The sequence below is a fragment of the Hyla sarda genome, chromosome 9 (genome assembly GCF_029499605.1).
Source record: "Hyla sarda isolate aHylSar1 chromosome 9, aHylSar1.hap1, whole genome shotgun sequence".
NCBI classification, from domain to species: domain Eukaryota; kingdom Metazoa; phylum Chordata; class Amphibia; order Anura; family Hylidae; genus Hyla; species Hyla sarda.
In genome coordinates, this window is record NC_079197.1 from 109,718,888 (window position 1) to 109,744,102 (window position 25,215).

The following is a 25,215-nucleotide window of genomic DNA, read 5'->3' on the forward strand; positions in this document are numbered from 1 at the left end:
ACTTAGAGACGTGTCCTCTCCTGCTCACTAGAGACGTGTTCTCCCCTGCTCACTAGAGACGTGTCCTCCCCTGCTCACTTAGAGACGTGTCCTCCCCTGCTCACTTAGAGACGTGTCCACCCTGCTCACTAGAGATGTGTTCTTCCATGCTCATTATGGACGTGTCCTCCCCTGCTCACTAGAGACGTGTCCTCCCCTGCTCACTAGAGATGTGTCCTCCCCTGCTCACTTAGAGACGTGTCCTTCCCCCGCTTACTAGAGATGTGTCCTCCCCTGCTCACTAGAGACGTGTCCTCCCCTGCTCACTAGAGATGTGTCCTCCCCTGCTCACTTAGAGACGTGTCCTTCCCCCGCTTACTAGAGATGTGTCCTCCCCTGCTCACTAGAGACGTGTCCTCCCCTGCTCACTAGAGACGTTTCCTCCCCTGCTCACTACAGATGTGTCCTCCCCTGCTCACTAGACATGTGTCCTTCCTTACTTACTAGAGATGTATCCTCCCCTGCTCACTAGAGACGTGTTCTTCCATGCTCACTATAGACGTGTCCTCCCCTGCTCACTAGAGACGTGTCCTCCCCTGCTCACTAGAGATGTGTCCTCCCCTGCTCACTTAGAGACGTGTCCTTCCCCCGCTTACTAGAGATGTGTCCTCCCCTGCTCACTAGAGACGTGTCCTCCCCTGCTCACTAGAGATGTGTCCTCCCCTGCTCACTAGAGAGGTGTCCTCCCCGGCTCACTAGAGATGTGTCCTCCCCGGCTCACTAGAGATGTGTCCTCCCCTGCTCACTAGAGATGTGTTCTCCCCTGCTCACTAGAGACGTGTCCTCCCCTGCTCACTACAGATGTGTCCTCCCCTGCTCACTAGACATGTGTCCTTCCTTACTTACTAGAAATGTATCCTCCCATGCTCACTAGACGTGTTCTCCCCTGCTCTTTAGAGATATGTCCTCCCATGCTCACTAGAGACGTGTCCTCCCCTGCTCACTAGAGATGTGTCCTCCCCTGCTCACTTAGAGACGTGTCCTCCCCTGCTCACTAGAGACGTGTTCTCCCCTGCTCACTAGAGAAGCGTCCTCCCCTGCTCACTACAGATGTGTCCTCCCCTGCTCACTAGACATGTGTCCTTCCTTACTTACTAGAGATATATCCTCCCCTGCTCACTAGACGTGTTCTCCCCTGCTCTTTAGAGATATGTCCTCCCCTGCTCACTAGAGATGTGTCCTCCCCTGCTCACTAGAGATGTGTCCTCCCCTGCTCACTTAGAGACGTGTCCTCCCCTGCTCACTAGAGACGTGTTCTCCCCTGCTCACTAGAGACGTGTCCTCCCCTGCTCACTTAGAGACGTGTCCTCCCCTGCTCACTTAGAGACGTGTTCTCCCCTGCTCACTAGAGACGTGTTCTTCCATGCTCATTATAGACGTGTCCTCCCCTGCTCACTAGAGACGTGTCCTCCCCTGCTCACTAGAGATGTGTCCTCCCCTGCTCACTTAGAGACGTGTCCTTCCCCCGTTTACTATAGATGTGTCCTCCCCTGCTCACTAGAGACGTGTCCTCCCCTGCTCACTAGAGACGTGTCCTCCCCTGCTCACTAGAGACGTGTCCTCCCCTGCTCACTAGAGATGTGTCCTCCCCTGCTCACTAGAGATGTGTTCTCCCCTGCTCACTAGACACGTGTCCTCCCCTGCTCACTACAGATGTGTCCTCCCCTGCTCACTAGACGTGTCCTTCCTTACTTACTAGAGATGTGTCCTCCCCTGCTCACTTAGAGACGTGTCCTCCCCTGCTCACTAGTGACGTGTTCTCCCCTGCTCACTAGAGACGTGTCCTCCCCTGCTCACTTAGAGACGTGTCCTCCCCTGCTCACTAGAGACGTGTTCTCCCCTGCTCACTAGAGACGTGTCCTCCCCTGCTCACTTAGAGACGTGTCCTCCCCTGCTCACTTAGAGACGTGTCCTCCCCTGCTCACTAGAGACGTGTTCTTCCATGCTCATTATAGACGTGTCCTCCCCTGCTCACTAGAGACGTGTCCTCCCCTGCTCACTAGAGACGTGTCCTCCCCTGCTCACTAGAGATGTGTCCTCCCCTGCTCACTTAGAGACGTGTCCTTCCCCCGTTTACTATAGATGTGTCCTCCCCTGCTCACTAGAGACGTGTCCTCCCCTGCTCACTAGAGACGTGTCCTCCCCTGCTCACTAGAGACGTGTCCTCCCCTGCTCACTAGAGATGTGTCCTCCCCTGCTCACTAGAGATGTGTTCTCCCCTGCTCACTAGACACGTGTCCTCCCCTGCTCACTACAGATGTGTCCTCCCCTGCTCACTAGACATGTGTCCTTCCTTACTTACTAGAGATGTGTCCTCCCCTGCTCACTTAGAGACGTGTCCTCCCCTGCTCACTAGTGACGTGTTCTCCCCTGCTCACTAGAGACGTGTCCTCCCCTGCTCACTTAGAGACGTGTCCTCCCCTGCTCACTTAGAGACGTGTCCTCCCCTGCTCACTAGAGACGTGTTCTTCCATGCTCATTATAGACGTGTCCTCCCCTGCTCACTAGAGACGTGTCCTCCCCTGCTCACTAGAGACGTGTCCTCCCCTGCTCACTAGAGATGTGTCCTCCCCTGCTCACTTAGAGACGTGTCCTTCCCCCGTTTACTATAGATGTGTCCTCCCCTGCTCACTAGAGACGTGTCCTCCCCTGCTCACTAGAGACGTGTCCTCCCCTGCTCACTAGAGACGTGTCCTCCCCTGCTCACTAGAGATGTGTCCTCCCCTGCTCACTAGAGATGTGTTCTCCCCTGCTCACTAGACACGTGTCCTCCCCTGCTCACTACAGATGTGTCCTCCCCTGCTCACTAGACATGTGTCCTTCCTTACTTACTAGAGATGTGTCCTCCCCTGCTCACTTAGAGACGTGTCCTCCCCTGCTCACTAGTGACGTGTTCTCCCCTGCTCACTAGAGACGTGTCCTCCCCTGCTCACTTAGAGACGTGTCCTCCCCTGCTCACTTAGAGACGTGTTCTCCCCTGCTCACTAAAGAAGTGTCCTCCCCTGCTCACTACAGATGTGTCCTCCCCTGCTCACTAGACATGTGTCCTTCCTTACTTACTAGAGATATATCCTCACCTGCTCACTAGACGTGTTCTCCCCTGCTCTTTAGAGATATGTCCTCCCCTGCTCACTAGAGACGTGTCCTCCCCTGCTCACTAGAGACGTGTCCTCCCCTGCTCACTAGAGATGTGTCCTCCCCTGCTCACTAGAGATGTGTCCTCCCCTGCTCACTTAGAGACGTGTCCTTCCCCCGCTTACTAGAGATGTGTCCTCCCCTGCTCACTAGAGACGTGTCCTCCCCTGCTCACTAGAGACGTGTCCTCCCCTGCTCACTACAGATGTGTCCTCCCCTGCTCACTAGAGACATGTTCTTCCATGCTCACTATAGACGTGTCCTCCCCTGCTCACTAGAGACGTGTCCTCCCCTGTTCACTAAAGATGTGTCCTCCCCTGCTCACTTAGAGACGTGTCCTTCCCCGCTTACTAGAGATGTGTCCTCCCCTGCTCACTAGAGACGTGTCCTCCCCTGCTCACTAGAGACGTGTCCTCCCCTGCTCACTACAGATGTGTCCTCCCCTGCTCACTATAGACATGTGTCCTTCCTTACTTACTAGAGATGTATCCTCCCCTGCTCACTAGAGACGTGTTCTTCCATGCTCACTATAGACGTGTCCTCCCCTGCTCACTAGAGACGTGTCCTCCCCTGCTCACTAGAGATGTGTCCTCCCCTGCTCACTTAGAGACGTGTCCTTCCCCCGCTTACTAGAGATGTGTCCTCCCCTGCTCACTAGAGACGTGTCCTCCCCTGCTCACTAGAGACGTGTCCTCCCCTGCTCACTAGAGACGTGTCCTCCCCTGCTCACTAGAGATGTGTCCTCCCCTGCTCACTAGAGATGTGTTCTCCCCTGCTCACTAGAGACGTGTCCTCCCCTGCTCACTACAGATGTGTCCTCCCCTGCTCACTAGACATGTGTCCTTCCTTACTTACTAGAGATGTATCCTCCCCTGCTCACTAGACGTGTTCTCCCCTGCTCTTTAGAGATATGTCCTCCCATGCTCACTAGAGACGTGTCCTCCCCTGCTCACTAGAGATGTGTCCTCCCCTGCTCACTTAGAGACGTGTCCTCCCCTGCTCACTAGAGACGTGTTCTCCCCTGCTCACTAGAGAAGTGTCCTCCCCTGCTCACTACAGATGTGTCCTCCCCTGCTCACTAGACATGTGTCCTTCCTTACTTACTAGAGATATATCCTCCCCTGCTCACTAGACGTGTTCTCCCCTGCTCTTTAGAGATATGTCCTCCCCTGCTCACTAGAGATGTGTCCTCCCCTGCTCACTAGAGATGTGTCCTCCCCTGCTCACTTAGAGACGTGTCCTCCCCTGCTCACTAGAGACGTGTTCTCCCCTGCTCACTAGAGACGTGTCCTCCCCTGCTCACTTAGAGACGTGTCCTCCCCTGCTCACTTAGAGACGTGTCCTCCCCTGCTCACTAGAGATGTGTTCTTCCATGCTCATTATAGACGTGTCCTCTCCTGCTCACTAAAGACGTGTCCTCCCCTGCTCACTAGAGATGTGTCCTCCCCTGCTTACTTAGAGACGTGTCCTTCCCCCGCTTACTAGAGATGTGTCCTCCCCTGCTCACTAGAGACGTGTCCTCCCCTGCTCACTAGAGATGTGTCCTCCCCTGCTCACTTAGAGACGTGTCCTTCCCCCGCTTACTAGAGATGTGTCCTCCCCTGCTCACTAGAGACGTGTCCTCCCCTGCTCACTAGAGACGTGTCCTCCCCTGCTCACTAGAGACGTGTCCTCCCCTGCTCACTACAGATGTGTCCTCCCCTGCTCACTAGACATGTGTCCTTCCTTACTTACTAGAGATGTATCCTCCCCTGCTCACTAGAGACGTGTTCTTCCATGCTCACTATAGACGTGTCCTCCCCTGCTCACTAGAGACGTGTCCTCCCCTGCTCACTAGAGATGTGTCCTCCCCTGCTCACTTAGAGACGTGTCCTTCCCCCGCTTACTAGAGATGTGTCCTCCCCTGCTCACTAGAGACGTGTCCTCCCCTGCTCACTTAGAGACGTGTCCTCCCCTGCTCACTTAGAGACGTGTCCTCCCCTGCTCACTAGAGACGTGTTCTTCCATGCTCATTATAGACTTGTCCTCCCCTGCTCACTAGAGACGTGTCCTCCCCTGCTCACTAGAGATGTGTCCTCCCCTGCTCACTTAGAGACGTGTCCTTCCCCCGTTTACTATAGATGTGTCCTCCCCTGCTCACTAGAGACGTGTCCTCCCCTGCTCACTAGAGACGTGTCCTCCCCTGCTCACTAGAGACGTGTCCTCCCCTGCTCACTAGAGATGTGTCCTCCCCTGCTCACTAGAGATGTGTTCTCCCCTGCTCACTAGACACGTGTCCTCCCCTGCTCACTACAGATGTGTCCTCCCCTGCTCACTAGACATGTGTCCTTCCTTACTTACTAGAGATGTGTCCTCCCCTGCTCACTTAGAGACGTGTCCTCCCCTGCTCACTAGTGACGTGTTCTCCCCTGCTCACTAGAGACGTGTCCTCCCCTGCTCACTTAGAGACGTGTCCTCCCCTGCTCACTTAGAGACGTGTTCTCCCCTGCTCACTACAGATGTGTCCTCCCCTGCTCACTAGACATGTGTCCTTCCTTACTTACTAGAGATATATCCTCCCCTGCTCACTAGACGTGTTCTCCCCTGCTCTTTAGAGATATGTCCTCCCCTGCTCACTAGAGACGTGTCCTCCCCTGCTCACTAGAGATGTGTCCTCCCCTGCTCACTAGAGACGTGTTCTCCCCTGCTCACTAGAGACGTGTTCTCCCCTGCTCACTAGAGACGTGTCCTCCCCTGCTCACTAGAGACGTGTCCTCCCCTGCTCACTAGAGACGTGTCTTCCCCTGCTCCCTAGAGACGTGTCCTCCCCTGCTCACTAGAGACGTGTCCTCCCCTGCTCACTAGAGACGTGTCCTCCCCCGCTCACTAGAGACGTTTCCTCCCCTGCTCACTTAGACGTGTCCTCCCCTGCTCACTAGAGACGTGTCCTCCCCCTGCTCACTAGAGATGTGTCCTCCCCTGCTCACTGGAGACGTGTCCTCCCCTGCTCACTAGAGACGTGTCCTCCCCTGCTCACTTGGAGATGTGTCCTCCCCTGTTCACTAGAGACGTGTTCCCCCCTGCTCACTAGAGATGTGTCCTCCCCTGCTCACTACAGATGTGTCCTCCACTGCTCACTAGACATGTTTCCTTCCTTACTTACTAGAGATGTATCCTCCCCTGCTCACTAGACGTGTTCTCCCCTGCTCTTTAGAGATATGTTCTCCCCTGCTCACTAGAGACGTGTCCTCCCCTGCTCACTAGAGATGTGTCCTCCCCTGCTCACTAGAGACATGTCCTCCCCTGCTCACTAGAGAGGTGTCCTCCCCTGCTCACTAGAGAGGTGTCCTCCCCTGCTCACTAGAGACGTGTCCTCCCCTGCTCACTAGAGACGTGTGCTCCCCTGCTCACTAGAGACGTGTCCTCCCCTGCTCACTAGATGTGTTCTCCCCTGCTCTTTAGAGATATGTTCTCTCCTGCTCACCAGAAACGTGTCCTCCCCTGCTCACTAGAGATGTGTCCTCCCCTGCTCACTAGAGACATGTCCTCCCCTGCTCACTAGAGAGGTGTCCTCCCCTGCTCACTAGAGAGGTGTCCTCCCCTGCTCACTAGAGACGTGTTCTCTACTGCTCACTAGAGACGTGTCCCCCCCTGCTCACTAGAGATGTGTCCTCCCCTGCTCACGTAGAGACGTGTCCTCCCCTGCTCACTAGAGACGTGTCCTCCCCTGCTCACTAGAGACGTGTCCTCCCCTGCTCACTAGAGACGTGTCCTCCCCTGCTCCCTAGAGATGTGTTCTCCCCTGCTCACTAGAGACGTGTCCTCCCCTGCTCACTAGAGATGTGTCCTCCCCTGCTCACTAGAGACGTGTTCTTCCCTGCTCACTATAGACTTGTCCTCCCCTGCTCACTAGAGACGTGTCCTCCCCTGCTCACTAGAGATGTGTCCTCCCCTGCTCACTTAGAGACGTGTCCTCCCCTGCTCCCTAGAGACGTGTCCTCCCCTGCACACTAGAGACGTGTCCTCCCCTGCTCACTAGAGACGTGTCCTCCCCTGCTCACTAGAGACGTGTTCTCCCCTACTCACTAGATGCGTGTCCTCCCCTGCTGACTAGAGATGTGTCCTCCCCTGCTCACTAGAGACATGTCCTCCCCTGCTCACTAGAGACATGTCCTCCCCTGCTCACTAGAGACGTGTCCTCCCCTGCTCACTAGAAACGTGTCCTCCCCTGCTCACCAGACGTGTTCTCCCCTGCTATTTAGAGATATGTTCTCCCCTGCTCACTAGAGACGTGTCCTCCCCTGCTCACTAGAGACGTGTCCTTCCCTGCTCACTAGAGACGTGTCCTCCCCTGCTCACTAGAGACGTGTTCTCCCCTGTTCACTACAGATGTGTCCTCCCCTGCTCATTAGAGATGTATCCTCCCCTGCTCACTACAGATGTGTCCTTCCCTGCTCACTTAGAGACGTGTCCTCCCCTGCTCACTAGAGACGTGTCCTCCCCTGTTCACTAGAGACGTGTCCTCCCCTGCTCACTAGAGACGTGCCTTCCCCTGCACACTAGACGCGTTCTCCCCTGCTCTTTAGAGATATGTTCTCCCCTGCTCACTAGAGACGTGTCCTCCCCTGCTCACTAGAGATGTATCCTTCCCTGCTCACTAGAGACGTGTCCTCCCCTGCTCACTAGAGACGTGTCCTCCCCTGCTCACTAGAGACGTGTCCTCCCCTGCTCACTAGAGACGTGTCTTCCCCTGCTCACTTAGAGACGTGTCCTCGCCTGCTCACTTAGAGACGTGTTCTCCCCTACTCACTAGAGACGTGTCCTCCCCTGCTCACTAGAGATGTGTCCTCCCCTGCTCACTAGAGACATGTCCTCCCCTGCTCACTAGAGACATGTCCTCCCCTGCTCAATAGAGACGTGTCCTCCCCTGCTCACTAGAAACGTGTCCTCCCCTGCTCACTAGACGTGTTCTCCCCTGCTCTTTAGAGATATGTTCTCCCCTGCTCACTAGAGACGTGTCCTCCCCTGCTCACTAGAGACGTGTCCTTCCCTGCTCACTAGAGACGTGTCCTCCCCTGCTCACTGGAGACGTGTTCTCCCCTGCTCACTACAGATGTGTCCTCCCCTGCTCATTAGAGATGTGTCCTCCCCTGCTCACTACAGATGTGTCCTCCCCTGCTCACTTAGAGACGTGTCCTCCCCTGCTCACTAGAGACGTGTCCTCCCCTGTTCACTAGAGACGTGTCCTTCCCTGCTCACTAGAGACGTGTCTTCCCCTGCTCACTAGATGTGTTCTCCCCTGCTCTTTAGAGATATGTTCTCCCCTGCTCACTAGAGACGTGTCCTCCCCTGCTCACTAGAGATGTATCCTTCCCTGCTCACTAGAGACGTGTCCTCCCCTGCTCACTAGAGACGTGTCCTCCCCTGCTCACTAGAGACGTGTCCTCCCCTGCTCACTAGAGACGTGTCTTCCCCTGCTCACTTAGAGACGTGTCCTTCCCTGCTCACTATAGACGTGTCCTCCCCTGCTCACTAGAGACGTGTCCTCCCCTGCTCACTTAGAGACGTGTCCTCCCCTGCTCCCTAGAGACGTGTCCTCCCCTGCTCATTAGAGACGTGTCCTCCCCTGCTCACTAGAGACGTGTCCTCCCCTGCTCACTAGAGACGTGTCCTCCCCTGCTCACTAGAGATGTGTCCTCCCCTGCTCACTAGAGAGGTGTCCTCCCCTGCTCACTAGAGATGTGTCCTCCCCTGCTCACTTAGAGACGTGTCCTCCCCTGCTCACTAGAGATGTGTCCTTCCCTTATCACTAGATGTGTCCTCCCCTGCTCACTAGAGATGTGTCCCCCCCCTGCTCACTTAGAGGCGTGTACTCCCCAGCTCATTAGAGACGTGTTCTCCCCTGCTCACTAGAGACGTGTCCTCCCCTGCTCACTAGAGACGTGTCCTCCCCTGCTCACTAGAGACATGTCCACCGCTGCTCAGTAGTGTTGCATCCTTCCTGGCTCACTATTGATGTGTCCTACCCTGCTCATTAGAGATTTGTCCTCCCCGACTCACTAGATATGTGTCTTTCCTTGCTTACTAGAGATGTAATCTCCCCTGCTTACTAGAGACGTGTCTCCACCTTGTCACGATTCGGCTGGCAGGAGGTGGATTCTCTGTGCCAGAGAGGGATTGGCGTGGACCGTGCTAGTGGACCGGTTCTAAGCTGCTACTGGTTTTCACCAGAGCCCGCCGCAAAGCGGGATGGTCTTGCAGCGGCGGTAGCAACCAGGTCGTATCCACTAGCAACGGCTCAACCTCTCTGACTGCTGAAGATAGGCGCGGTACAAGGGAGTAGACAGGAGCAAGGTCGGACGTAGCAGAAGGTCGGGGCAGGCAGCAAGGATCGTAGTCAATATGGCAATAGCAGGAGGTCAAGTACACAGTATGGACAAACACAGTAAACGCTTTCTCTAGGCACTAAGGCAACAAGATCCGGCAAGGGAGTGCAGGGGCAGTGAGCAGATATAGTCTGGGAGCAGGTGGAAGCCAATTAAGCTAATTGGGCCAGGCACCAATCATTGGTGCACTGGCCCTTTAAGTCTCAGAGAGCTGGCGCGCGCGCGCCCTAGAGAGCGGAGCCGCGCGCGCCAGCACATGACAGCAGGGGACCAGGACGGGTAAGTGACCTGGGATGCGATTCGCGAGCGGGCGCGTCCCGCTGTGCGAATCGCATCCCCAACGGCCATGACAGTGCAGCGCTCCCGGTCAGCGGGACTGACCGGGGCGCTGCGGGGAGAGAGACGCCGTGAGCGCTCCGGGGAGGAGCGGGGACCCGGAGCGCTAGGCGTAACACACCTGCTCACTAGAGTTGTGCCCTTCCCAGCTCACTATAGTTGTATCCTCCCCTGCTCACTAGAGATGTATCCTCCCCTGCTCACTAAATATGTGTCTTTCCCTGCTCACTAGAGACATATCTTCCTCTGCTTACTAAAGCTGTGGCTTCCCCTGCTCACTAGAGATGTGTCCTCCAGGTTTACTAGACATGTGTCCTTCCTTGCTTACTAGAGATGTATCCTCCCTGTCTAACTAGAGATGTCGGATGAAAGTGCAGAGATTGGCTTCAGTGGAGATAACCGGCTCAAATGGCGGCGTTTGAGCCGGTTATCTCCACTAAAGCCAATCTCTGCACTTTCATCCAACATTATCTCCCGGAGGGCAGCAGACAACCATTCATTCATTGTGTCTGAAACATTGTTGTGTATGATTCTACACAACCACCACAGGGTGAGCAGTTATCCATTTGTTTAATCACACTGGTTATAATTGGTTTTACCAATTTTACCTCATTAGAGACTTGTCCTCCTCGGCTCACTAGAGACGTGTTCTCCCCTATTCACTAGAGACGTGTCTCCCCTGCTCACTAGAAATGTGTCCTCCCCTGCTCACTAGAGACATGTCCTCCCCTGCTCACTAGAGATGTGTCCTCCTCTGCTCACTAGAAACGTGCCCTCCCCTGCTCACTAGACGTGTTCTCCCCTGCTCTTTAGAGATATGTTCTCCCCTGCTCACTAGAGAAGTGTCCTCCCCTGCTCACTACAGATGTGTCCTCTCCTGCTCACTAGACATGTGTCCTTCCTTACTTACTAGAGATGTATCCTCCCCTGCTCACTAGACATGTTCTCCCCTGCTCTTTAGAGATATGTTCTCCCCTGCTCACTAGAGACGTGTCCTCCCCTGCTCACTAGAGACGTGTCCTCCCCTGCTCACTAGAGACGTGTCCTCCCCTGCTCACTAGAGACGTGTTCTCCCCTTCTCACTACAGATGTGTCCTCCCCTGCTCATTACAGATGTATCCTCCCCTGCTCACTACAGATGTGTCCTCCCCTGCTCACTTAGAGACGTGTTCTCCCCTGCTCACTAGAGACGTGTCCTCCCCTGCTCACTAGAGACGTGTCCTCCCCTGCTCACTAGAGACGCTGCTCAGTAGTGTTGCATCCTTCCTGGCTCACTATAGATGTGTCCTACCCTGCTCATTAGAGATTTGTCCTCCCCAGCTCACTAGAGATGTGTCTTTCCCTGCTCACTAAAGATGTGTCCTTCCCAGCTAACTAGACATGTGTCCTTCATTGCTTACTAAAGAAGTAATCTCCCCTGCTTACTAGAGACGTGTCCTCCCCTGCTCAATAGAGTTGTGCCCTTCCTGGCTCAATATAGTTGTATCCTCCCCTGCTCACTAGAGATGTATCCTCCCCTGCTCACTAAATATGTGTCTTTCCCTGCTCACTAGAGACATATCTTCCTCTGCTTACTAAAGCTGTGGTTTCCCCTGCTCACTAGAGATGTGTACTCCAAGCTTACTAGACATGTGTCCTTCCTTGCTTACTAGAGATGTATCCTCCCTGTCTAACTAGAGATGTCGGATGAAAGTGCAGAGATTGGCTTCAGTGGAGATAACCGGCTCAAATGGCGCTGACTGACCAGGACAGGTGTCTTGGTCAGTCAGTTCCGTTTGAGCCGATTATCTCCACTAAAGCCAATCTCTGCACTTTCATCCAACATTATCTACCGGAGGGCAGCAGACAACCATTCATTCATTGTGTCTGAAACATTGTTGTGTATGATTCTACACAACCACCACAGGGTGAGCAGTTATCCATTTGTTTCCTCACACTGGGTATAATTGGTTTTACCATATGGAGCGCTTGTTCTTTTACTCACTAGAGATGTGCCCTCCTCGGCTTACTAGAGATCTATCCTCGCCGGCTCACTAAACATGTAACCTCCCCTGCTCACTAGAGCTGTGTCCTCCCCGGCTCACTAGAGATGTGTCTTCCCCAGCTCACTAGAGACATATCTTTCTCTGTTTACTTGAGCTTTGGCCTCCCCTGCTCACTAGAGATGTGTCTTCCCCTGCTCACTAAAGATGTGTCCTCCCCAGCTCACTAGACATGTGTCCTTCCTTGCTTACTAGAGATGTGTCCGTCTCACTACAGATGTATCCTCCCAGGCTTACTAGAGATGTATCCTCCCCTGATCACTAAAGATTTGTATTCCCCTGCTCACTAGAAACATATCTTCCTCTGCTTAATAGAGCTGTGGCCTCCCTTTCTCACTAGAAATGTGTCTTTCCCTGCTCACTAAAGATGTGTCCTCCCCATCTCACTAGACATGTGTCCTTTCTGGCTTACTAGAGATGTATCCTCTCCGGCTCACTAGAGATGTATGCTCCCTTCTCACTAGAGATATGTCCTCCTCTGCTCACTAGAGCTGTGGCCTCCTCTGCTCACTAGAGATGTATCTTCCTTTGCTTACTGTTAATGTGTCCTCTCCTGCTCACTAGAGATGTATCCTCCCCTGCTCATTAGAGATTTATTTTCCTCGGCTTACTAGAAACGTGGCCTCTCCTGCTCACTAGGGATGTAGCCTCCCCTGCTTAATACTGTTCTATGGAATAGCATTTAACAATATATGCAACAGAAAATTACATGTAATAGTAATTGTGGGGACAAAAAAATTGTAAAAATAAATAAATAAATAAATAAAAATAAATCAACCCCTTTAAAAAAAAAAAAATACAAATAAAATACAAACATAAAAATATGTGGTATTGTGGTGTGCATAGATGTCTGAACTATAAAAATATAATGTTAATTAAGCTTCACGGTCAATGGTGTATATATAAAAACTCCCGAATTTACAAAAAGCAATCAAAAAGTCCCATCACAACAAAAACTGTTACCGATAAAAACTACAGATGATGACGCAAAAAATGATCCCACATCCCCATATACAGAAAAATATAAAAGTTGTAGGGGTCAGAAGAGAACAATTTTAAACAAATTTTTGTTGACACCTGTCTCGGGAAACTCTCAGTTTAGAAGCAAATCCCCATAGCAAACCTCTTCTAAACTGGGTGTTTCCCGAGACAGGTGTCATCAGAGAGGATTTAGACAGAAAAGAACAACCTTAATTTCAGAAGGTCATAAGTACTGAAAGGATTAAGATTTTTTAATAGAAGTAATTTACAAATCTGTTTAACTTTCTGGAGCCAGTTGATATATATATAAAAAAGTTTTTTCCTGGAATACCCCTTTAAGTATAATTTAGGTATCGTTGCAATTATATGGACCTACAGAATAAAGATAGTGTCAATTTTACCAAAAGGTGCACTGCGTAGAAATGGAAGCACCAAAAAATTACAAAATGGCATATTTTTATTTTATTTTGCCCCACAAATATTTTTCTTTGTTTCCATGTAGATTATATGATAAAATGATTGCTGTCATTAGAAATCAGTGGTGCAAAAAACATGCCCTCATATGAGTCTGTAGGTGGAAAATTAAAAACGTTATGAAAAACAAAAGTGCAAAAATTAAAAAACCCTGAGTCCTTAAAGGGGTACTCTCGTGGAAAACTTTTTTTTTTTTTTAAATCAACTGGTGCCAGAAAGTTACACAGATTTGTAAATCACTTCTATTAAAAAATCTTAATCCTTCCAGTACTTTTTAGGGGCTGTATACTAAAGAGAAATCCAAAATAGAAATGTATTTCCTCTGATGTCATGACCACAGTGCTCTCTGCTGACCTCTGCTGTCCATTTTAGGAACTCTCCAGAGCAGCATATGTTTGCTATGGGGATTTTCTCCTGCTCTGGACAGTTCCTAAAATGGACAGCAGAGGTGAGCAGAGAGCACTGTGATCATGACATCAGAGGAAATGCATTTCTTTTTTGGATTTCTCTTTAGTATACAGCCCCTAAAAAGTACTGGAAGGATTAAGATTTTTTAATAGAAGTGATTTACAAATCTGTTTAACTTTCTGGCACCAGTTGATAAAAAAAAAAAAAGGTTTCCATGGGAGTACCCCTTTAAGGTGATGAAATATAATGTTAAATAAACCACAATGACAATGGCATATACAGTGGTCCCTCAACATACGATGGTAATCCATTCCAAACTGACCATCGTTTGTTGAAACCATCGTATGTTGAGGGATCCGTGCAATGTAAAGTATAGGACAGTGGTCTACAACCTGCAGACCTCCAGATGTTGCAAAACTACAACATCCCAGCATGCCCGGACAGCCAACGGCTGTCCAGGTATGCTGGGAGTTGTAGTTTTGCAACATCTGGAGGGCCGCTGGTTGAAGACCACTAGTAGAGGAAGTTGTACTCGCCTGTCCCCGCCGCTCCGGACTGCCACCGCTCGTCACCGCTGCCCGGGATGTCACCTTCCATCGCTGCTGCCGCATCCCCGGGGTGTCCCTGACGCTCCAGCAAGGCCTCTGCTTCCCCGGCATCCTCGCTCTCCGTGGCCGCCATCACGTTGCTACGCATGCCGCTCCTATTGGATGACAGGACGGCGTGCGCAGCGACGTGATGACGACGATGGAGAGTGCCGACGATGCAGGGGATACCGAAGAGGACGCGCCGGAGCCCCGAGGACAGGTAAATGATCGTCAGTGGACCACACGGGGCACTGTAAACGGCTATCCGGCGGCTAAAGAAGTCTGTGCTGCCGGATAGCCGTTTATGCGATGGCCATGCCATACAAAAGCATCGTATGTTGATGCTGCCTTCAACATGCGATGGCCTCTGAGAGACCATCGTATGTTGAAATTTTCGTATGTCGGGGTCATCGTAGGTCGGGGGGGGGGAGTCACTGTACTTTCTAAAATCCAGATTTGCGTATTTTTGGTCAGTTCATATACTATACAAAAACTCCTATCAAAACAAAAATGATACATTTAAAAGCTATAGATCGGAGCAAAAAAATGGGCCCTCACACATCCCTATATATGGAAAAATGTTAAAGTTATATGGATCAGAATAGGACAATTTTCAGCAAACTCATTTTCGTACAAAAATTTATAATTTTTTAACCCCTTAGGGACTACAGTTTTTTTCATTTTTGCACTTTCGTATTTTCCATCTCACCTTCTAAAAATCAAAACACTTTCAATTTTGCACCTACAGACCCATTTGAGGGTTTATTTTTTGTGCCACCAATTTTAATTTGTAATGACATCAACCATTTCACCACAAAATTCACAGTGAAACCAGAAAAAAAATATTTGTTGGGCAAAATTGTAAAAAAAAAACGGCATTTTGTAATTTTTGGGGGCTTCCGATTCTACGCAGTACACTTTTCGGTAAAAATTATACCATATATTTATTCTGTAGGTCCATACGATTACAAGGATACATAATTCATATAGGTTTTATTTTATTTTACTACTTAAAAAAATATAACTACATGCTCCAAAATTATTATGTGTAAAATTGTCATCTTCTGACCCCTATAACTTTTTTGTTTTTCCGTATATAGGGATGTATGGGGCTCATTTCTTGCACCGTGATCTGAAGTTTTTATGGGTACAATTTTTGTTTTGATGGGACTTTTTGATACATTTATACATTTTTTTAGGGTATACAAAGTGACCAAAAATATATATATATATATATATATATATATAATTATACAGTGCTGCGGCACAGGAGGGTTATGAAGCAAGCTCAGGAGCTGAGCTCGCATCATACCCGCACGGTCCCAGCTGCTATCAGCAGCCAGGACCCGTGGCTAATGTCGGATATTGCTGTTCAGGCAGATGTCCGACATTAACTCTTTAGATGCGGCGATCAAAGTTGATCACTGTGTCTAAAGTGAAAGTGAAAGCTTCCCGGCTGCTCAGTCGGGCTGATCGGGACCATCGCGGTAATATCGCAAGGACGCAGCAGGAGGGTGCCTTACCTTCCTCCTGCGTGTCCGATCGGCGATTGATTGCTCCAAGCCTGAAATCCAGGCTCGAGCAATCAACCGCCAATAACACTGATCAATGCATTGCAATGCAAAGGCATTGTTCAGTGTATTGAATCAATGTTCTGCATGTTATAGTCCCCTATGGGGGTTCCCTAATAAAAGTTTGGATCACACCCCTTTTCCCATAAAAACAAAACAAAAACTGTGTAAATAAAAATAAACATATGTGGTATTGCTGCATGCGTAAATGTCCGAACTATAAAAATATATTGGTAGTTAAACAGCACGGTCAATGGTGTACATGCAAAAAAATTCCAAATAGCGTCTTTTTGGTCACTTTTTATACCATTAAAAAATGTATAAAAAGCGATCAAAAAGTCCGATCAAAACAAAAATGATACCGATAAAAACTTCAGATCATGACGCAAAAAATAGGGGTCAGAAGATGACAATTTTAAACATATAAATTTTGCTGCATGTAGTTTTTTTCAGAAGTACGACAAAATCAAACCTATATAAGTAGGGTATCATTTTAATCGTATGGACCTACAGAATAAAGATAAGGTGTCCTTTTTACCAGGAAATGTACGGCATAGAAATGGAAGCCCCCAAAATCTACAAAATTGTGTTTTTTCTTCCATTTTGTCCAAAATGATTTTTTTTTCCGTTTCGCCATAGATTTTTGAGTAAAATGACTGATGTCCTTACAAAGTAGAATTGGTGGCGCAAAAAATAAGCCATCATTTGGATTTTTAGGTACAAAATTGAAAGGATTATTATTTTTAAAATGTAAGGAGCAAAAACGGAAAAACGCTATGTCCTTAAGGGTTAATTAAATGGGAAAAGAGGGGTGATGCAAACTTTTATTACTGAAGTGGTTAAATCACATTTTTTTACTTTTTTCAAAAAACTTTTTTTACACTTTTTTTTTTTTAGTCCCCATAGGGAACTATTACATGCAATTCTTTGATTGCATATACTGCATAGCATAGGATAGCATTGATCAGTGTTAACGGTGCTCTGCTGCTTCAGCCTGCATGGTAGGCTTGGAGCAATAGAATGCTGATCGGACAGGGAGGAGCAAGGTAAGAAGCCTCCCACTGTCCTCACAGCGATGGTCCCGAACAGCCCACTGAGCTAACCGGCAACAGTTTTCTCCCATTTTTAGACTGTTGATTGCAGCGTCTAAAGGGTTAATACCAGATATCAGCCCGATCGGCGATGTCCGGCATTAGCCACGGATCCTGGTTGCTGATAGCAACCGGTACCTACCGGGTATGATGCTCCTGAGCACGCTTCACATAATGGGATCCGGCCACGGACGTAAATATACGTCTATGATCGTTAAGGGGTTAAAGTAGTAAAAGAAGCTAAAACCTACATAAATTGAGTATCGTTGTAATCATATGGACCTACAGAATAAAGATATTCTGTAATTTTTACAGAAAAGTTCACTGCTTAGAAACTGTAGCCCCCAAAATCTACGAACTGGTGTTTTTTTTTCCCCTTCAATTTAACCACACAAATAACTTTATTTTGGTTTTGCTGTAGATTTTGTGGTGACATTGGTGATGTCATTACAAAGTACAATTGGTGGCACAAAATATAAGCCCGATATGAGTACGAAGATAAAAAAAAATTGGAAGCAATATGATTATTAAAAGCCAAGAAGGAAAAAGCGAAAGCGCAAAAATGAAAAAATCCTGTGTCCTTAAGGGGTTAACAAGTATTCAAGAAAATACTAAAATTCTGGTTTGTAACCCTGAACAGGACTATGTTAAAGCTGGCAGCAGGGTCTTTTGTACCTTATTCTATATTATGCTACATGGTGGAAAGTTAGAAATGGGGGAGGGGGATTGGGGTCACAGGGTGAGTAACACTGCTTGGGACAGGACCACAAAGAAAGTTCTCGAGAAACAACAAAAATGCCATACTGAGATGACCCATCGCTGGGTATTTGATTCACCATTCATAGTTGTGCCGCTGTTTCATGTCCAAGAGCTGTGCGGTTTTGCTGATACTAATACATATATACTTAGCTTTCAGTTAATGTCACATTCTATGTTATTCCGGCAAATACATTGGGTTTCTATACTTTGTTCAGCAGTTATGTTTCAGGTTAGAAATAAACAATATGATTCGCACATTTCAAGTTGTATCATTTCATACATTTTATCTATTGATAATTTTGCTGAATATTTAAATGTATAGACATATATTAGTGGCTGGTGTACAATACATTATTTTGTATCTATTGGTATATTGGGTTTGGATTCTAATCTGTTGTCTTTCATGAAATATACAGTCTCCATTATATGAAGGTCAGGAGGATTCTATTACATAACTTCCTGTGATGCACTCTGTTCACACTTACTGTACATTGACTTAATGTGTACTCTCTACGGTAGTAATGGATAGCATCTGCATGGAAGTACCATTGTCAGCAGGAAATAAAAAGTGCAGTTTATTTTTGTTTAGGGAGTAGTCAACTTACAAAAGCTAGGTAGGGAAATAGAAGTATTTATGTAAGGTATACAAAGAGAACCTGACAGCTTGTTCACCCGCACTAAAAATTATAGTGTGGGTGAAGAGCTGTAAAATGAGAGGTTATTCGCTGAAATACATTCTCTAGGTGCTGTGTTTTTTTTTGTGAATATTTAATTCCTAATGCGCCCCAGCACGCATTGGAGTCAGAGAACCGGTTGGCTGAGCTCCCCTGTCGACCCTGCCCCCTTTATTATTATTAACCCCTTAAGGACTCAGCGTTTTTCCGTTTTTGCATTTTCATTTTTTCCTCATCACCTTCTAAAAATCATAACGCTTTCAATTTTGCACATAAAATTCCATATGATGGCTTATTTTTTTGTGCCACCAATTCTACGTTGCAGTGAAATCAGTAATTTTACCAAAAAATCCACGGCGAAATGGAAACAAAATTCATTGTGCGACAAAATTGAAGAAAAAATGTCATTTTGTAAATTTTGGGGGCTTCCGTTTCTACGCAGTGCATTTTTCGGGAAAAATGACACCTTATCTTTATTCTGTAGGTCCATACGGTTAAAATGATACCCTACTTATATAGGTTGGATTTTGTCGTACTTCTGAAAAAAATCATAACTACATGCAGGAAAATTTATACGTTTAAAATTGTCATCTTCTGACCCCTATACCTTTTTTATTTTTCCGCATATGGGGTAGTATGAGGGCTCATTTTCTGCACCCTGTTCTGTAGTTTTTATTGGTACCATTTTTACATTGATTGGACTTTTTGATCGCTTTTTATACATTTTTTATGATATAAAAAGTGACCAAAAATACGCTATTATGGACTTTGAAATTTTTTGGCGCATACGCGATTGACCTAGCGGTTTAATTAACGATATATTTTTATAGTTTGGACATTTACACATGCGGCGATGCCACATATGTTTATTTTTATTTACAAAGGTTTTTTTTTATGGGAAAAGGGGGGTGATTCAAACAGGTATTTTATTTATTCACTTTTTTTTGCAGTGTTATAGCCCCCATAGGGACCTATAACACTGCACACACTGATCTTTTACCCTGATGCCTGCAAAGCCATAACATTGCATGGATCAGCGTAAAAGGGGGTTGGTTGCTCAAGCCTGTAGCTCAGGCTTGGGGCAATCAAACAGCGATCGGACGCGACGGAGCAAGGTAAGAGGGCCTCCGCTCGTATCGTAGCTGATCGGGACATCGCAATTTTATCGTGATAGTCCCGAGCAGCCCGAAAGAGCTGCCGGGCAGCTTTTACTTTCGTTTTCAAAGTTGATCGCCGCGTCTGAAGGGTTATTAGCGTGGCACAACAATCTGTGCCATGCCCAGGGTCCCGGCTATCATTCACAGCTGGGAATGACCCGGTGTGATGCAGGGTCACGGCTTGATCCCCTTTTAACCTCTTAAGGACGTAGCCCTAAGCCCGGTCCCGGTGTTTAACCCCTTAAGGACGCAGGACGTAAATGTACGTCCTGGTGAGGTGGTACTTAACGCACCAGGACGTACATTTACGTCCTGCGCATAACCGCGGGCATCGGAGCGATGCCCGTGTCATGCGCGGCTGATCCCGGCTGCTGATCACAGCCAGGGACCCGCCGGCAATGGCCGACGCCCGCAATCTCGCGGGCGTCCGCCATTAACCCCTCAGGTGCCGGGATCAATACAGATCCCGGCATCTGCGGCAGTTCGCGATTTAAATGAACGATCGGATCGCCCGCAGCGCTGCTGCGGGGATCCGATCATTCAGAACGCCGGACGGAGGTCCCCTCTCCTTCCTCCGTCCGGCTCCCGGCGTCTCCTGCTCTGGTCTGTGATCGAGCAGACCAGAGCAGGAGATGACCGATAATACTGATCTGTTCTATGTCCTATACATAGAACAGATCAGTATTAGCAATCATGGTATTGCTATGAATAGTCCCCTATGGGGACTATTCAAGTGTAATAAAAAATGTAATAAAATGTAAAAGTAAAAGTAAAAAAAAAGTGAAAAATCCCCTCCCCAATAAAAAAGTAAAACGTCCGTTTTTTCCTATTTTACCCCCAAAAAGCGTAAACATTTTTTTTATAGACATATTTGGTATCGCCGCGTGCGTAAATGTCCAAACTATTAAAATAAAATGTTAATGATCCCGTACGGTGAATGGCGTGAACGAAAAAAAAAAAAAAAAGTCAAAAATTCCTACTTTTTTTAATACATTTTATTTAAAAAAAAATTAAAAAAATGTATTCAAAGTTTTTTATATGCAAATGTGGTATAAAAAAAAAGTACAGATCATGGCGCAAAAAATGAGCCCCCATACCGCCACTTATACGGAAAAATAAAAAAGTTAGAGGTCATCAAAATAAAGGGATTATAAACGTACTAATTTGGTTAAAAAGTTTGTGATTTTTTTTAAGCGCAACAATAATATAAAAGTACATAATAATGGGTATCATTTTAATCGTATTGACCCTCAGAATAAAGAACACATGTCATTTTTACCATAAATTGTACGGCGTGAAAACAAAGCCTTCCAAAATTAGCAAAATTGCGTTTTTCGTTTTAATTTCCCCACAAAAATAGTGTTTTTTTGTTGCGCCATACATTTTATGATATAATGAGTGATGTCATTACAAAGGACAACTGGTCGTGCAAAAAACAAGCCCTCATACTAGTCTGTGGATGAAAATATAAAAGAGTTATGATTTTTAGAAGGCGAGGAGGAAAAAATGAAAACGTAAAAATTTAATTGTCTGAGTCCTTAAGGCCAAAATGGGCTGAGTCCTTAAGGGGTTAAAACGGGGTTACACAGTGACCCCGCATCACACCAGGTCGGTCCCGGCTGCTATTCATAGGCGGGACACTGGGCTAACGGCGCGCTGCACCGATCGTTGTGCCGTGCGCTTTAAAACCCTTCAGACGCGGCTATCAAAGTTGAAAGTTGACCACCGTGTCTGAAAGTGAAAGTAAACACTTCCCGGAAGCTCAGCCGGACTGATCGGGACATCGCGATAAAATCGTGATGTCCCGATCAGCTAGGACGCGAGCGGAGGTCTCCTTACCTGTCTCTGCTGCGTCCGATCGGGGTTTGATTACTCCAAGCCTGAGCTACAGGCTTGAGCAATCGAGCCCCTATCTTGCTGATCCATGCAAAGCTATGGCTTTGCAGGGATCAGCATAAGAGATCAGTGTGTGCAGTGTTATAGGTCCCTATGGCAGCTATAGCACTGCAAAAAAAAAGTAAAAAAAAAAAAAGCTAACAAAGGTTATTTAACCCCTTCCCTAATAAAAGTTTGAATCACCCCCCTTTTCCCATAAAAAAAACTGTGTAAATACAAATAAAAATAAACATATGTGGTATCACTGCGTGCAGAAATGTCTGCACTATAAATATATATCGTTAATTAAATCGCACGGTCAATGGCGTACGCGCAAAAAAAATCCAAAGTCCAAAATAGCATATTTTTGGTCACTTTTTATATCATGAAAAAATGAATAAAAAGGGATCAAAAAGTCCGATCAATACAAAAATGGTACCGATAAAAACTTCAGAACATGGAACAAAACATGAGTCCTCATACCGGCCCGAACGCGGAAAAATAAAAAAGTTCTAGGGGTTAGAAGATGAGAATTTTTAACATATAAATTTTCCTGCATGTAGTTATGACAATATCCAACCCATATAAGTAGGGTAGCAGTTTAACCGTATGGAAAAATGCACTGCGTAGAAACAGAAGCCCCCAAAAGTTACAAAATTAAATTTTTTCTTCAATTTTGTCGCACAATGAATTTTTTTCCATTTCTTTGTGGATTTTTGGGTAAAACGATTAATGTCACTGCAAAGTAGAATTGGTGGCGCAAAAAATAAGCCATCATATGGAATTTTATGTGCAAAATGTAAAGCGTTATGATTTTTAGAAGGTGATGAGGAAAAATGAAAATGCAAAAATGGAAAAACCCTGCGTCCTTAAGAGGTTAAACACCGGGACCGGGCACATGGCGTACAGGTACGCCCTGCGTCCTTAATAGGCTAATAAATCACTAGGTGCTGTGTTATTCTTGTGAATAGTTTCATTCCTAATTCCGCCCCAGCGTGCATTGGAGGCAGGGGTACTAGTTGGCCAAGCTCCACTGTCTCCTACATAATCCACTGTCAACGTTGACCCCTTTATTATTATTATACTAATAAAGGCTGTGAGTGAGGCTGTGAGGAACCTGTACCTGCATTTTAGGTGAGTGAAAGTTGGGTATTTTATTTTTGCAAACCAGACAGAGTGGAAAAATAAAAGAAATCAGGGGAGTACCCCTTTAACCACACACTTCTGGCTATATCTAATGACAGTATAGTGTGGGTCTGAACACTCAGAGCCTGAATGATCAACATTTTTGACATATTTCTGTGACGTGTCAACAGTTTGTTCCAAATGACAGTTACATGAAAAAAAATACTTGTAATAATAAAAAAAATTTAAAAAAAACCTGCATAGCGTAGATATATTAACCTGTTAGAGTAGTAAAAAGGTAATTCTTACTGCTGTTATTGAGCCCCTTAAAGTCCCCTCCATTTAGTACAGCTATTTCTCATTATCTACATGTATGTAGGTGGTTCTGGAGCTGGACTGTTTGCCAGTAATACTCACAAGCACTTCCATTCCCTTACATGTCTGGACAATCACAGGACAGCACTTACTCCTCTCTGCTATGCCATGTCATAGTGCTAATGAAAGTGCATTTGACTGAACAGGCTGGCACTGTGCTGGAGATGATTTACAGTATGCTACCATACATGGCATATGGGAGAGAATTGGGTTTGTGCTATGCATCAAGGAAGGGGCATGTTACTGCTGATGAGAGTAATGATAACAAGCTTGCAGACTAAAGTAAGAGGGCTAGATTTATTACATTCAGGAGGCAGCACTGTGTACACACAGTAGTGAGGCTGACAGATTCATAGATTGTAGGTATGTGTTACTCAACCTGGACTGTGTATGATGACTGTGGAGACAGACAGGGTTGAGGTGCTTGAGGTCATCAGTTGCAGTGTCACAGTAGCTGAAGCTGGATCCCTGGCCTTTGTACTCTTCCCCAGATTGTCAAACAGTAAAAAAAAAAAAAGGGCGCACTGATGTTGGTAGTAATCTCTGCCCCCTGGGGACCACCCTATGTTGTGTGTCTGGTGGATGGAACTTGGGGTGTCTGTGATGCTATTTGTGCACTATTGTGACCAGACACAAGGTAATATATGAATACAAGAGGAGTGAAAACACTTCTGCTCTGCTGTCTGTATACATACTGACCCTTATGGCAAAAAAAAATGGAACCTCAAAATATCATGAAGAATAGGTGGTGCTACACATATGATAGACGAGAGTACAAATCCAAAATTGCACAATGTAGCAAATAAATGGAGCACTCACCATAAGCAGATTTTGTTCACGGTGCCCGAGGAAGCATTGTAGGTGTGAAACATTTGTTTCCCTTGTGAGCACCCCCCGTCTCACCTGACGCTTTTTCAAGACTGCCTGCTTATGGTGAAAACAAGTTAATATAGCCAACACAATAAGTTCAGCTCACCGCTCAGTTTCACTGATCCAGGGTCTCCCAATTATCACGCATATCACACAAGCGCAACATCTACAATCAATAGAACTAAAGTCTAGCTTCCAACAAGTTCCAATAACATTCTCTTCTTTATTGATGCATTATTTAAATGAACAGCAATGGAATATATCAAGTCTTCATCTAGCATGGTTTGATATGTTTTTAGTAGAAAACCTTTTACTCATTAACTCATAGTCGTCTAATTTTCTTGCAATTTGCAGTTTACTGGCTGTTGGTAGGCGTAGTATGTCTCAAGTAACAGCAAATGACTACAGAAAGTTAGCTAATGCTGTACAAGGGGGAAAGAGAGGGCATGGGCTGTGAACTTGCAGTATGTTGGTGCTGATACTGATCCTGCTTCCATAAATATTTTGGTTATCATATGGTTGGTTATCATATGGTTATCATTACTGTATTTCTTTCTTCATGTTTTTTGATAAGCCTTGCATCCCATAGTGGATTCGTGAGTACCTTATTAGCAAAAAGTTCAGGGGGCTCGGCATCTGAGTGGGATTGTGATGTCATCCCGCTCTGTTCTGCGCACCCCCCGGGTGAAATCTTCAGCCAAGGACCTTAGCTTATAGCATGCAGCAAAGATCTGCTGCTAGGCTATTAAATCTTTAGATCCCGCAATCAAATTTCATAAATAAAGCTGGTCACCGTGTGTGGAGATTGCTAATTTGGACCTCCACAAGGTAATCAAGGGGTCTTGATCATCTTACATGATAGCTGCAGGGCCCTTACCTGTCTTCATGCTGTCTGATGACTTCTCAGCTGCTTCAGCCTGCTGTGCAATGCTATGCAATAGCGCATTAAGATAGGTGAATTCTTCAAAAATTTTAAATCGACTCGCCGAATTTTCCGAAAGAATTTGGTTCGATCCGAATATATTCGTAGTGAATCGCTATTAAAAAGGCTATTTTACTATTATAATTACTACTAGTGCACTCCCATCTAAGCCGGCCCAGCACTGGTGCTCCAGTCTCTCCAGAACCCCTGTTTATTTATTATGATGATGTACACTCCATGTTTTGCTGATGACAATCTAAACCCACTGAAGTCTTAGGTTACATTCACACCACGATTTCTTCATACGGCTGCAAAAATGTCAAAACCAGCGGCTGCCGTATCCCCCTGAATCTGCGCCGCATCTAATTCATTTAAATGAGCTGACTGGAGTCAGATAATGATTCCGGTCATCTCATTTTGCACAGTATC

General features: G+C 46.9%; 1 protein-coding gene across 1 annotated transcript in view; it reads right to left on the reverse strand.

Moving 5' to 3' along the window:
* The window catches only part of MTM1 (myotubularin 1), a 141,785-nt gene extending 117,885 nt beyond the window's left edge, over nt 1–23,900 (reverse strand). The window contains exon 1 of the mRNA XM_056539463.1: nt 23,814–23,900. Within this exon, the coding sequence (XP_056395438.1) occupies nt 23,814–23,866 (53 nt within the window). The 5' untranslated portion in view covers nt 23,867–23,900. The remainder of the gene's footprint in view (nt 1–23,813) is intronic.
* Nucleotides 23,901–25,215: the final 1,315 nt, after the last annotated feature.